At 47.9% G+C, this 14,769-nt stretch overlaps 1 protein-coding gene across 3 annotated transcripts in view; it reads left to right on the top strand.

Moving 5' to 3' along the window:
- Positions 1-14,769, top strand: part of lamb2 (laminin, beta 2 (laminin S)) — a 167,537-nt gene that overhangs the window by 13,382 nt on the left and 139,386 nt on the right. For 2 of the 3 annotated variants that reach the window (XM_059649682.1, XM_059649683.1), the window contains exon 2: positions 11,449-11,621. The exons of the other annotated variant lie outside the window; for it this stretch is intronic. In XM_059649682.1, coding sequence (XP_059505665.1) covers positions 11,449-11,621 — 173 coding nt within the window. The remainder of the gene's footprint in view (positions 1-11,448; positions 11,622-14,769) is intronic. 3 annotated transcript variants of the gene reach the window in all.

The following is a 14,769-nucleotide window of genomic DNA, read 5'->3' as shown; positions in this document are numbered from 1 at the left end:
CTGTGTAGCCAGGGCTGCTGGATTTTCTGCCTCTCAGTTCAAAGCATGAGAGGAGCTTCTCTTTATCTAACATTGACTTATCAGCATAGTAGAGGATTTTAATTCAATATTTGGACACTGCACACATTAACTCTCTAATCACCCATGGTAAACACTTGATGGCCCCTAAAGGGAATTTAATGAATGCAAATCGCAGAGAATGAGTTACCATGGAGATTAAAAGGTCAGAACATCGGGCTCACTAGCTGGTTTTCTGGACAATGGGCTTGTGTCACACAGCCTCAGGTAGATTGTAAAGGTGCATTAATGAGGTGGAGGTGGCCCTGAGTGGATTGTAGATTGCAGACAGAGTGAGTGAGGCCCAGCAAGGGACTGCAGTGACCTGTTCTGGAGAATCACGTTTCCTTAGCAACACGAGGCTTCCCTCCTGGATCAGCTTCTTTGTGTCCCGGGATAAGGCGAAGATCTGAATTAGATATCTAGGAGTAAAGAGAGAGGAAACTCTGGCATGGTTCCTGCTCCCACTCACTATCAGAGATAATGGGAACTGCAGATGCTGGAGATTCCAAGATAATAAAATGTGAGGCTGGATGAACACAGCAGGCCAAGCAGCATCTCAGGAGCACAAAAGCTGACGTTTCGGGCCTAGACCCTTCATCAGAGAGGGGGATGGGGAGAGGGAACTGGAATGAATAGGGAGAGAGGGGGAGGCGGACCGAAGATGGAGAGTAAAGAAGATAGGTGGAGAGGGTGTAGGTGGGGAGGTAGGGAGGGGATAGGTCAGTCCAGGGAAGACGGACAGGTCAAGGAAGTGGGATGAGGTTAGTAGGTAGCTGGGGGTGCGGCTTGGGGTGGGAGGAAGGGATGGTTGAGAGGAAGAACCGGTTAGGGAGGCAGAGACAGGTTGGACTGGTTTTGGGATGCAGTGGGTGGGGGGGAAGAGCTGGGCTGGTTGTGTGGTGCAGTGGGGGGAGGGGATGAACTGGGCTGGTTTAGGGATGCAGTAGGGGAAGGGGAGATTTTGAAACTGGTGAAGTCCACATTGATACCATATGGCTACAGGGTTCCCAGGCGGAATATGAGTTGCTGTTCCTGCAACCTTCGGGTGGCATCATTGTGGCACTGCAGGAGGCCCATGATGGACATGTCATCTAGAGAATGGGAGGGGGAGTGGAAATGGTTTGCGACTGGGAGGTGCAGTTGTTTGTTGCGAACTGAGCGGAGGTGTTCTGCAAAGCGGTCCCCAAGCCTCCGCTTGGTTTCCCCAATGTAGAGGAAGCCGCACCGGGTACACTCACTATCACCCTGGTTAGCACTGCCTGTGGAGTCTAGTGGAACTGGGTTCAGTTCTGGGCATCTCAGAATGGAGGTGATGATGCTGAGAGGGAGCAAGACAGATTCATCGTTGAAAGGTTAAGTCCCGAGGCCAGTCCTGCAGACAAGGCTTATAATGCCAGGCATAACAGATCAAGGGTTGGCCTGAGTGAGGTATTTAAGATGATTAAGAAAATTGTGACAAATTTAATAAGATACTGGTTCTGCTGCAGTTCCAGGAACCCCACTTTCTGAGGGATGTGAACGGGTTGGAGAGGGCACAGTACAGGTTTACCAGAATGGTTCCAGGGATGAGAGACCTCAGTTTTGAAGAGGGATTGTAGAGTTGGGACAGTTTTCACAGTAGAAGAGAAGGCCGAGAGGAGATATCACAATCTTGAGGAGCTGGGACAGAATAGGGAGAGGGAGAAAGGTTGTATAGTTGAAAGGACCGATATAAAAAAGACATTAGAGGCAAATTTATTACACCGAGGGTGGTTCAGAATAAACTTTCAGATGAAGTGGCGGGTACGGGTACAATTACAACATTTAAAAGACATTTGGACAGGTTCATGAATAGGAAATGATGGGAGGGCATTGATGCAGGAGTAGGCAGGTGGGACTGGTTTAGTTTGGGATTACAGTCGGCATGGACTGGTTGGACTGAAGGGTCTGTTTCCAGGCTTTATAACTGTATGATTCTATAAGGCTATGTTATTAAAAGAAACTCATCTCCTCATGATTAGCCCTTAGAAAAGGGTGGCACCGTGCAAAGTGGTTAGCAGTGCTGCCAAGAGGGGAATAGATAAGGTGAATAGCATTAGCAAAGGTCTTTTTCCCAGGGTGGGGAATTTTAAAACTAAGGGGCACATTTTTAAGGTGAGAGGAGAAAGATTTAAAAGGGACTGCGGGGGAAACTTTTTCACACAGAGGATGAGTTTTATGTGGAATGAAATGCTAGAGGCAGTGGGCAGTACATGAATAAGAAAGTTTTAGAGGGATAATGGGCCAAATGCAGGCAAATGGAAGTAGTTTACTTCGGGAGACCTGGTTGCCACAGACGGACAGGTCCAAAGAGCCTGTTACAGTGCTGTCTGACTCTTTGACCATGACATACTCTCTCTCTCTCCCCCTCTCCCTCTCTCTCTCTCTCTTTCTCTCTCTCCCGCTCGCTCTCCCTCTCTCTCAAGTTTTTCTGTCAGTTAGTAAATCAGAACCCTCAGGTTGCCAACTGTCTCGTCATTGCAAACAGCTTCTCGCAATCTACTTTCTCCAACCATTTATTGTCTGAGCCATCCATGAAATCTCCATGGAACAATCCCAGTTTCTCCAGTCTCTGCACATTAACTCAAGCTCCTTGACCTTGGGACCACTTGAATAAGTCTCTTCTGCACTCTGTCTAATATTTTGACAGCTTTCCTAAGTTGCAGCATGGTCAATGATGTAGGTGCTATATAAATACAAGCTGTTGCTGTTGTTTACTTTCAAACTGCTCCTTGAAATTAGTTGGAAGATTGGAGATCAAATCTGAAAGATTCCTGGTCTGTATAACTGCAACTGTTCGCCACATCTCTCCCTCCACCATCGACGCTCAGTAGCAGCAGTGTGCACTAGCTACCAGATGTCCTGCAGAAATTCACCAAAGATCCTCAGGCAGCACCTTCCAGACCCACCACCACTTCCATCTAGAAGGACAAGGGCAGCAGATACATGGGAACACCAACCCTGCAAGTTCCCCTCCAAACCACTCACCATCCTGACTTGGAAAGATATTACCATTCCTTCAGTGTTGCAGAGTCAAAATCCTGGAATTCTCACCCTAAAGGCATTATGGCTCAACCTCACAGAACATGGAGTGCAGTGGCTCAAGAGGGCAGCATTCCAGGAGAAAGCTCGATCCTTCACTCATCCTTTCAATGCACCTTCAGTCACTGGCAACATGTTTGTATAACCCTCAGCAATCCATTGATGTTTGCTAGGATACTGATCTGTTAGAGAACATTCTTGTGTGGCACTAACAAATTTACTGTATAAATATGCATGTCAAATCAAGATGATAAGTTTATACAAAATCTATCCTCTCCTTCAGCCCCAATACTTTGCCCTATCTCTGTCACCTCCTGTAGCCCCTACACCTTTCCCTATATCTATAACCTCCACCAGCCCCTACACCACTCTCTATCTCATCAACCATCTCTAGCCCCTACACCCTTCCCTAACTCTGCAACTTCCTACAACACCTGTCAGTATCTCTGGGACTGCCTCCAGCCCCAAGCCTCTAGGTGATCCCCATGCTGTTCCATTTCTGATTTCCTGAGTATCCCTGATTTTAATCTTCCTGTTGTTGGTGGCCATATCTTCGGCTGTGTGGACCCAATCTCTCAGGTTTGCTCCCTCCCCAGCTCTCTCACGCACAAACATAGGAAACTGAAGCAGAAGTTGGCTATTTTTCCCTTTAAGCCAGGTCCCCCATTCAATACGATCACAGCTGACCATCAGTCCCCTGTTCCCACTTTCTCCCGATACCCTTAGATCCCTTTAGCCCTAACAACTATAACTCCTTCTTGCCCTTAACCACTTTCAATGGCAGAGAATTCCACAGGATCACCACTCTTCTCCTCAGCTCAGTCCTAAATGGTCTACCCAGTATCCTTGGAGAACTTTAATATCTTTGATACCTCACCTCATTTATAAACTTCTCAAAGCTTGCCAAGTGTTTAGGCCAGCTGGCCTATTATCCCCTGATGTGGCTCAGTATCAAATTCTGTTCTGACAGTCTGAAGTTTTACCATGTCCTAGGTGGTTTAAAAATGCTAGTTGTTGTCAGTCATGCAGTATGTTATTGACAGAGTGAAACATGGGACCACACTGTCCAATAGCAAATCACAAGTCCTGGTTTACGCTCCATATAACGGGCTGTTTTGAAGTGAAAGGAAAATGGGCCCTGATGGATAAAAGATCCAGTAGCAGATTCTCCCCCGCCTGAGAAGTTCATTGTACTCACATGTTTACTATTTTAAGGGATGGAATTTTCCAGAGAAGAATATTTATGATCAGCCCAAATTCCATTTTTGAAAAAGAAAACAAGCAGTTGATGGTTATCATGGTGTGTGAGCATCTTGGAAACGGTCAAAAAGTCACAGAAAACATTTAACCTATATCTTCTGCATTTGTCCGGGGTCAAGCTGTGAGGAAGGGAAGGAATGGAGCAGACAGACTGTTGACTGAGAAGTGAGTGTGGGCTGAGAATCTCAGGACCCTGGTCTCAAAAAAGAAGTCCCTGGCTCGCCCCAGCCCCTCGAGATAGGATATCTGCTCTGTTGTTGGCTGCCCCTCACAAAATGTCCAAAAACTGAGAGAGAACTTGGCAGCTAGCTCTTGTATGTGTATTTTTACAACTGCAGATATTGGTTTAATATAACCAAGAGTTAGATCATTGCATTATACATAGAATTGGTTATTATTAGACAATACATGAGGCTTAGTGAGAGTGAGGGTGGAGGAAAGGATTTGGGGGACAGAAATGATAAATCATTAATAGCTGCCACACAGTTTAGCAAAGCAGGAAAAACACTTTCTGTAATTCATTTTGCAAAGAACAGAATTGAAAATCAGAGGGAAGAGATAACAAGGTGTGCAGCTGGGTGAACAGAGCAGGCCAAGCACCATCAGAGGAGCAGGAAGGCTGACGTTTCGAGCCTAGAACCTTCTTCAGAAATGGAGGAGGGGAAGGTGGTTCTGAAATAAATAGGGAGAGTGGGGGAGGTGGATAGAGGAGAAGATTGGTGGAGAGGAGACAGATAGGTCAAAGAGGCGGGGATGGAGCCAGTAAAGGTGAGTGCAGGTGGGAAGGTAGGGAGGAGACAGGTCAGTCCAGGGAGCTTTCCTGCTTTCCGGCTTTCCTGCTCCTCTGATGCTGCTTGGCCTGCTGTGTTCATCCAACTCGACACCTTGTTATCTCAGATTCTCCAGCAACTGCACTTCCTCCTATCTCTGAAAATCAGAGGAGTTCTGTTAAACTTATTTCAAGTCTTGGTGTGAGCAATCTTAGATCACTGTGAACAGCCCTGAATAATTTCTACATGTGAAAGGGGGCTTTTTCAGAATGATAGCTGGTGACTAGTGGAGTTCTTCAGGGTCCGTGTTAGGACCACAACTATTGACGTTGCACATTAGCGATCTGGACAAAGGAACTGAGGGCACCGTTACTAAGTTTGCAAGTGACACAAAGATGGGTGGAGGGACAGATAGTGTTGAGGAAGCAGGAAGACTGTAGAAGGACTGAGAACAGGGTAGGACAGTGGGTAAAGCATTGGCAGATGGAATACAATGTGGGAAAGTGTGCAGGTATACACTCTGGTAGGAAGAGTAGAGGTGTAGACACTTTTCTAAATGGGGAAAGGCTTCGGAAACCTGAAGGACAAAGGGACTTGGGATTTCCTAAGGGTGACGTGGAGGTTCACTTGGCAGTAGGAAGATAAACACAATGTTAGCATTCGTTATGAGGTGTTCAGAATACAAGAGCAGACATGTTCTGTTGAGGCTCTGGTCAGACCACATTTATGATATTGTGAGCAGTTTTGGGCCTTGTATCTGAGGAAGAATGTGGTAGCCTTTGAGGGAGCACAGAGGAGGTTTACAAGAATGGTGCTGGGGATGAAGTGTTTGTCACATCAGGAGCAATTGAGAACTCTGGGTCTGTATCCGATGGAGTTTAGAAGGAAACAAGGAGGTCTGATTAAAGCTTACAAAATACTGAGAGACCTGGTCGGAGTGGACATGGAGAAGATGTTTTCACGAGTGGGAGAGACTAGGACCTGAGGACAGACCCTCAGACTGAAGGGACGAGCCTTTAAATCTGAGAGGAGGGAGACTTTCGTCAACCAGAGGGTGATGAATCATAGAAAACCGTAGTGGTGAAGTCATTGAGCATATTTAAGACAGAGATGGAAAGGTTCTTGATTGGTAAGTGGATAAAGGGTTACAGGCAGAAGGCAGGAAAATGGGACTGAGACTCCCACAGCTGCCTGGACTACACACTCCTCTCACCAACCTTTCTGCAAGAATGCGATCCCCTACTCCCAATTCCTCCACCTCCGCCATGACTGCGCCCAAGAAGGGGCGTTCCACTCCCAAACATCCCAGATATCCTCCTATTTTAGGGACTGTAACGTCCCCCCTCTATTGATCAAAAATGCCCTCGACAGCATCGCTTGCATTTTCTGCACGTCTGCTGTCACATCCCCTCCCCCAACAAAAAACAAAGACAGAATCCCCCTTGTCTTCACATTATCACCCCACTAACCTCTGTATCCAACATATCATTCTCCACCCATAATCTGACCCCACAACGAAAGATATATTTCTCTCCCCACTCCTATCTGTCCTTCTGCGAATCCCTCGTCCACTCCGTACGCCCAACTAATCCCACCACCGCCCCCGGCACCTTTCCCTGCAAATGCAGGAAGTGCTACACCTGCCCCTACACCTCCCCCCTCACCTTCATTCAAGGCACAAAACAAACCTTCCACATCAGACAGAGGTTCACCTGCACATCCGTCAGTGTGGCCTGCTGCATCCGCTGCTCCCGATGTGGCCTCCTCTACACTGGGGAGACCAAGTGGAGACTTGGAGGCTGTTTTGTAGAACATCTGCACTCTGTTCATGACAATCAACAAAACCTCCCGGTCGCAAGCCACTTCAACTCCCTTTCCCACTTCCTGGGTGACATGTCCATCCTGGGCCTCATCCAGTGTCACAATGACGCCACACGGAAGATGGAGGAGCACCACCTCAAATTCCACCTTGGGAGCCTGCAGCCCAATGGCCTGAACATGGATTTCGCCAGCTTTAAAATCATCCCACCTCTGGCCTCATCCCATGCCCAACCATCCCTCTCATTCCTGCCTCCTTGACATGACACAACCTGCCCCATCTTCTCTCCTAGCTGTCTCCCTCTCATCCCTGGCTCCTTGACTTGTCCATCTTCCCTCCCCACCTATCTGCTCCTCCCACTCACTGACCAATCTTCACCACTCCCTACCTACACTCACCTATTGCCGTCCCACCTACCTTCCCCAGTCCCACCCCTCCTCTCTCTTTATTTCAGAGCTCCCCCACCCCTCCCCATTTCTGAAGAAGGTTCCTGACCCGAAACGTCAGCTTTCCTGCTTCTCTGAAGCTGCCTGGCCTGCAGTGTTCCTCCAGCTCCACACTGTGTTTTCTCTGATTCCAGCATCGGCAGTTCTTGCTATCTTTGAGAAACGCATCAGCCATGCTCAGATGGCATAGCAGATTTGATGGGCTGAATGGACTAATTCTGCTCCTATATCTTAAAGTCTTTTGGATATAGAAACACTGGAGAAGGTGCAGAAAGGTTTATATGGGTGATGCCAGACTGAGAGGAAACGTTGAATGGACTGAAGCTCTTCTCTAAAAGACAAAAAGGCTGAGGATGAAATAGAGAAGTCTTAAAACCATAAAGGAGTTTGATAGGGTAGATGTAGAGGAGATGTTCCACCGTAGGGGAAATCCAAAAGTAGGGATCATAAATATAGGGCAGTCATGAATAAATCCAATAAAAATTTCGAGGAATATTTTTACCTGGAAAGCAGTGAGAATGTGCTCCCACTCCTATGAGGAGTGGTTAAATAACATGGAGATATTTTAAGCAGAAGCAGGATTAACATAGAGCGAGAATGAAGGAGAAGGATAGGGTGAGGCGAGGAGGACTGAGAGAAGCTTGTGAGGACAGTAAACAAAGGCTGAGCTGCCTCTGCTGTAAGTGTTATGCAGGATGGAATTTATGCAGATCAATCAAGCTGCAAGTGTTTAGGTTGGGATGTTAAATAATGCCTTTCCCTAGGTAAGGGAGTGAGGGAAACAAGCATTGCTTCTTCTCCTGATGACAGTTCAGGTAGTATTGCTGGAGAGTGTGTGAGTGTAGTCAGGAGTCTCTTTGGCTGTAACACCTACTCTAACAGCATCATCAGTTAGCTTGCTCTGAAGTGAACAATAAAAACTTAGAATATAAGTCTCGTCATTAGTAATGGTGACTATGACACACTCTCATTGATTATTGTTAACCCACCTGGTTCACTCAGGGATGGAAATCAACCATCCTTACCTGGTCTGGCCTCCACGTGACTCCAGACCAACTGCAGTTTGACTCTTAACTGCCCTCTGGGCAATGAGGGTTGGGTAATAAATGCTGACCCATGAATGAATAAAAATAAAAACAGTCAGGCAGGCCCTGCAGGACCCTGCACTGTTCCAACACTTGACACAAGTGGCAGAGTGAAAGACAGTCTGAGTTAAAGGTGCATGTGGAAAACATTCTGAATTGCAGTGTGATGTGAGATCTGATGGTTTTTGAATGAAAAACATTGGCAGACATGGAACACCTGTTGCTATCAGCATGGAACTGGCTGTCTGTCTGATGACCAGTTACAGACTATTACTTCTGTTCTGTAACAGGCATCAGGAATAGCTCTGAGCTCATCCAGCCTCTTGTCCTCTCTATAGCTTCTCGCTGCCTCTGATATTTGAGTAACAGCCTCACTCCCTGCTATGGGTTCCGTACTAGGGAGTTAATTGCATTATGTGCTGTGACACTGAGACATACAGACAGTTCAGCAAATCCCTGTTTCAAAGCTAGTTGTGGCCTCCTTGACATCGGGGAAACGAAGCGGAGGCTTGGGGACCGCTTTGCAGAACACCTCTGCTCGGTTCGCAATAAACAACTGCACCTCCCAGTCGCGAACCATTTCAACTCCCCCTCCCATTCCTTAGACGACACGTCCATCATGGGCCTCCTGCAGTGCCACAATGATGCCACCCGAAGGTTGCAGGAACAGCAACTCATATTCTGCCTGGGAACCCTACAGCCCAATGGTATCAATGTGGACTTCACCAGCTTCAAAATCTCCCCTTCCCCCACCGCATCCCAAAACCAGCCCAGTTCGTCCCTTCCCCCCACTGCATCCCAAAACCAGCCCAGCCTATCTCTGCCTCCCTAACCGGTTCTTCCTCTCACCCATCCCTTCCTCCCACCTCAAGCCGCACCTCCATTTCCTACCTACTAACCTTATCCCACCTCCTTGACCTGTCCGTCTTCCCTGGACTGACCTATCCCCTCCCTACCTCCCCACCTATACTCTCCTTTCCACCTATCTTCTTTTCTCTCCACCTTCGGTCTGCCTCCCCCTCTCTCCCTATTTATTCCAGAACCCTCTCCCCATCCCCCTCTCTGATGAAGGGTCTAGGCCCGAAACGTCAGCTTTTGTGCTCCTGAGATGCTGCTGGGCCTGCTGTGTTCATCCAGCTCCGCACTTTATTATCTTGGATTCTCCAGCATCTGCAGTTCCATTATCCCAGCTCATCCCTGTCTCCCTCACCTGTTCTTCCTCTCACCTATCCCCACCTCCCACCTCAAGCCGCACCTCCATTTCCTACCTACTAGCCTCATCCCGCCCCCTTGACCTCTCCGTCCTCCCTGGACTGACCTATCCCCTCCCTACCTCCCCACCTTTACTTGGCTCCATCCCAGCCTCTGACCTGTCTGTCTCCTCTCCACCTACCTTCAAAATACCATCACTGACCTGGATTAAGGAATGAAGAACATCCTTATCCAGAGAATATGAAACACACTACCACCGGGAATGGCTGAGGTAAATAAAGTTGATGAATTTAAGGGGTAGTTGGATAAGCAGAAGGAGAAAGAAATAGGGTGCTCTTCCAGTTTGGGTGAGAAGAGAAGGTGGTGAGAGGGACAAACAGTGTGATCACAGTCACAAAGTGAGCAATGAATCTCCTGGATTATAAATGTGGTACCGTTGTTAGGACAATTCATGATCTTTGTTCTCGTGTTTTGGCTCAATTCACACACCTTACTATCCCATGACAAATTAGCAAAAAATCAATAGTGGGGCAGGAGGCAGAATACTCTGGAAAAGACAGGAACTGGAATGACAGATACACAGTAATTGCACCCATAACTTCGGTGCAAATGCAACAATGGGCTCTAATAGTAAGTGTGTAGAATGACAAGTTGGAGCACTGTGCGGGAGGCCAAGTAGCGAATGAGGATGCATTGAGCCGCCTCCCTCTGGCAGATACACCCACGTTGGTACTGCCCTCTGCATCAATAAGTCACCTGTCACGTCCTATTGAATCTTACCCCTCTTACTTTAAACCTATGCTTTCTACTTTTGTAGGGAAAGACCTTACCTAATCAATAGTGCCCCACTATTGATTTTGTGCCTTTTCATTCACACAGAAAGAATGAAGACAGAGAGATGTTTTCTAATTGCTGGCCCTAAAGGTGTCCAGCTGCTCTGTATTGATAGAGCTGGGCCACTCTGAGGGCTGTCATCAGGCCATTTTCCCTGAACTCAAAAAGGAGTCACTTTGACTCAATAATGTACTAATCTCTCTGCTCCAACAACATAGCCTTGTCCAATTAAAAATCTGCCATATGTCCTTTTTCCAAGTTGTGAAACTCCTGGTCTGTCAGCTAAATAGCAGAATCTGTCCAGTTTAGGATCCAAAAAAGGATTCTATGAGGTCCCTTACACTGAGCACAGTTTCATGTTTTTCTCCATAACATGGTTTCTCTCTGAAGTGATCCCTAAACAGCTGAATAAGCCATCACAGCCAGAAAGCTCCCTCCCTGCCACCTCCCCCCACCACGGCATACCCCTCCCCACCCACACCCACTCCCCCACCCCCTGATAAGGATGTGGGTCAGCTTCGAGTGCAGTTAGTTTACCAGGATGAAACGATGCAAACAACACACACTGGGTGGGGGAAGAATCATGCTTCATGATCCTATTGGCTGTTTATCATCTTTATTGAACTTTCAGTCCCTTTAGTTTTATACTTTAAACCCCTTGAAATAAAAGCTAGTGTACCATATTTCTTCCTAATTGCTTGCTGTTACCTTTCTGACATCCTGACACACACCCTCAGACAGACACACCCACTCCTTGCTTTGTAGTGAGATGATTAACTTAAATTATAAAATGAAAGAACACAAATGAAAAGAAAGCTTTAAGGCTAAGTGATGTTTATGGTATCATGGAATTACATAACTCCTGTCACAGTGATTAAGCTCTCTCTGTCTCCCTCATCCAGCTGTGGTAGGAATGGGATTTGCTCAGGATCCTAACTTGGCCCACGGCTGTGCTCAAGGGAGCTGCTATCCTGCTACTGGGGACCTGCTGGTGGGTCGTCAGAACAAGCTAACAGCGTCGTCCACCTGTGGCCTGAGGAGGCAGCAGCCATACTGCATTGTGAGTCACCTGCAGGTATGTGCAATGAAACTGGAGATGGGAATGGGTATCTACAGGCACCTGTACAATGGCCAACATCTGCTGCTTTAAACACGGGGCTTTTGATCACGTGACACCATTCCTGACACTGAATCAGATGATATTTGATCACATGACACTTGTCTATTGTTTTTATAATTGCCAAGTGTCATAGTAACAGCACTGATAAAATTATTATTGCATGTTTCCTAGCAAGGTGAAGAACAATATTTTTGAACAAACAAAGGGAAAGAAGGAATAAAAGGTATAAGTTTCAAACTGTGGATCCTGACCCCGGCTGGGATCACAGAGAGAGCAGCCGGGCCTGTGTGTCCTCCCTCCCAGCTTGATGCCTGCTCTGCCCATGAGCCTCGGCTCTCACGCTCAGCAGCTCCCTCTTCTTCTCCAGACCACTGAGCAGCTCGGCCTCCCCAATGGTACGCAGTGAAGTCATGTGGGAGTGTGAGAGAGTGGGTGTGCGTGAGATGTCTGTGTGTATATGTGTGGGTGTGCACATGTGTGTCAGTGTGTATGAGAGTAGGTGCACGTGTGTGCGCGTGTGGATGTGTGTGAGAGTAAGAGTGTGTGTGTCTGTAGTTATGTTTGTGTGTGTGTGTGTGTGTGTGTGTGTGTGTGTGTGTGTGTGTGTGTGTGTGTGTTTAAGGATGTGTGGGTGGGATGTGTGGGTGTATCTGTGTGTGTGGATATGTTTGAGTTAGTGTGGGGGTGTGTGGAATGTGTGGGTGGATATGTTTGAGTTAGTGTGGGGGTGTATGGAATGTGTGGGTGGATATGTTTGAGTTAGTGTGGGGGGGTGGGAATTGTGTGGGTGGATATGTTTGAGTTAGTGTGGGGGGGTGGGAATTGTGTGGGTGGATATGTTTGAGTTAGTGTGGGGGGGTGGGAATTGTGTGGGTGGATATGTTTGAGTTAGTGTGGGGGGGTGCGGAATGTGTGGGTGGATATGTTTGAGTTAGTGTGGGGGTGTGTGGAATGTGTGGGTGGATATGTTTGAGTTAGTGTGGGGGGGGTGTGTGGAATGTGTGGGTGGATATGTTTGAGTTAGTGTGGGGGTGTATGGAATGTGTGGGTGGATATGTTTGAGTTAGTGTGGGGGGGTGGGAATTGTGTGGGTGGATATGTTTGAGTTAGTATGGGGGGGTGTGCGGAATGTGTGGGTGGATATGTTTGAGTTAGTGTGGGGGGGTGCGGAATATGTGGGTGGACATGTTTGAGTTAGTGTGGGGGGGTGTGGAATGTGTGGGTGGATATGTTTGAGTTAGTGTGGGGGGGTGTGGAATATGTGGGTGGATATGTTTGAGTTAGTGTGGGGGTGGGAATTGTGTGGGTGGATATGTTTGAGTTAGTGTGGGGGTGTGCGGAATGTGTGGGTGGATATGTTTGAGTTAGTGTGGGGGTGTGTGGAAAGTGTGGGTGGACATGTTTGAGTTAGTGTGGGGGTGTGTGGAATGTGTGGGTGGACATGTTTGAGTTAGTGTGGGGGTGTGTGGAATGTGTGGGTGGATATGTTTGAGTTAGTGTGGGGGTGTGTGGAATGTGTGTAGTGATGGCAGTGATTGATTGACATGGTGTTATTGATATGTGGGCTGTTACCAGTCCATTCATGTGATACTTCAGATAGTGTTGGTGAAGTGGATGATGAGGATAGATTAAAGACAGAAACAATGGAAAATGAGATAGAGAGTTTAACAGTCTCAGTTCACAGTTTAACTAAGCAGCTGCTGAATGAAGTTGGAAGGATCCAGTTTATTCTGAGCTTCAAATGGAGGCCATGATCTTTATCTGGAGAGGTCAGAGTTTAGATTCCCTACAGCGTGGGAACAGGCCCTTTGGCCCAACAAGTCCACACCGCCCCCTGGAGCATCCCACCCAGACCCATCCCCCTATAACCCCACACCCCTGAACACTACGGGCAATTTAGCATGACCAATCCACCTACCCTGCACATCTTTGGGCTGTGGGAGGAAACCGGAGCATCCAGAGGAAACCCACACAGACACGGGGAGAATGTGCAAACTCCACACAGACAGTTGCCTGAGGTTGGAATCGAACCCAGGTCCCTGGCGCTGTGAGGCTGCAGTGCTAACCACTGAGCCACCGTGCCACCCCAAATGGGTTCAATGGATGACGTCCAGCCAGGATTACTGAGTGGTGGTTATCTGCAGTGGGCATCTGTGCAGAAAGGTATTGTTACTTCCCTGCAGAAACAACAGGACGAGACAGGGTGGAGAGGAGACACAAGGGACAGAGGGGTGCCTTTTCCTGAGGGGGCGAGCTTTTGGAGTTCCCCGTCTGAGCTGCAACGAAAAGCCTACACAGGAGCCTGGTCACAAGCCTCCACTCAGCTGGATAACAAAGTGTGGAGCTGGATGAACACAGCAGGCCAAGCAGCATCTTAGGAGCATCAAAGTTGATGTTTTGGGCCTAGACCCATCATCAGAAAAGGGGGATGGGAAGAGGATTCTGAAATAAATAGGGAGAGAGTGGGAGGCAGATCGAAGATGGATACAGGAGAAGATAGGTGGAGAGGAGAGTATAGGTGGGAAGGTAGGAAGGGGATCTCCTCCTCCCACCTGAAGCCGCATCTCCATTTCCTACCTACTAACCTCATCCCGCCCCATTGACCTAGCCATCCTCCCTGGACTGACCTATCCCCTCCTTACCTCCCCATCGACACTCTACTCTCCACCTATCTTCTCCTCTATCCATCTGCGATCTGCCTCCCTCTCTCTCCCTATTTATTCCAGAACCCTCTCCCCATCCCCCGTTTCTGATGAAAGGTCTAGGCCCGAAACATCAGCTTTTATGCTGCTGAGATGGTGCTTGGCCTGCTGTGTTCATCCAGCCTCACACTTTGTTATCTCGGATTCTCCAGCATCTGCAGTTCCCATTATCTCACCACTCATCTGGACCCTGGGGAATGAGTGGAGATTCAACCAGTGTTCTTCCTCTTCATCCTAACTCTGGCAGTCCCTGCTGAGAATGCTAAACATGGGTATTGTGGAGACGGGGATTGAGCTCAGCTGCGATGTGCATGCTTGGACAACCTGCAAACGGTAACTAGAAATGCACATTAATAATGGTTGCACGATGACAGAGTCAGTCTGTACGTGGGACCCTGTAC

This window comes from Stegostoma tigrinum, chromosome 11 (genome assembly GCF_030684315.1).
Source record: "Stegostoma tigrinum isolate sSteTig4 chromosome 11, sSteTig4.hap1, whole genome shotgun sequence".
In the NCBI taxonomy this organism is placed as follows: Eukaryota; Metazoa; Chordata; class Chondrichthyes; order Orectolobiformes; family Stegostomatidae; genus Stegostoma; species Stegostoma tigrinum.
This window is presented reverse-complemented; position numbering and strand designations above follow the sequence as displayed.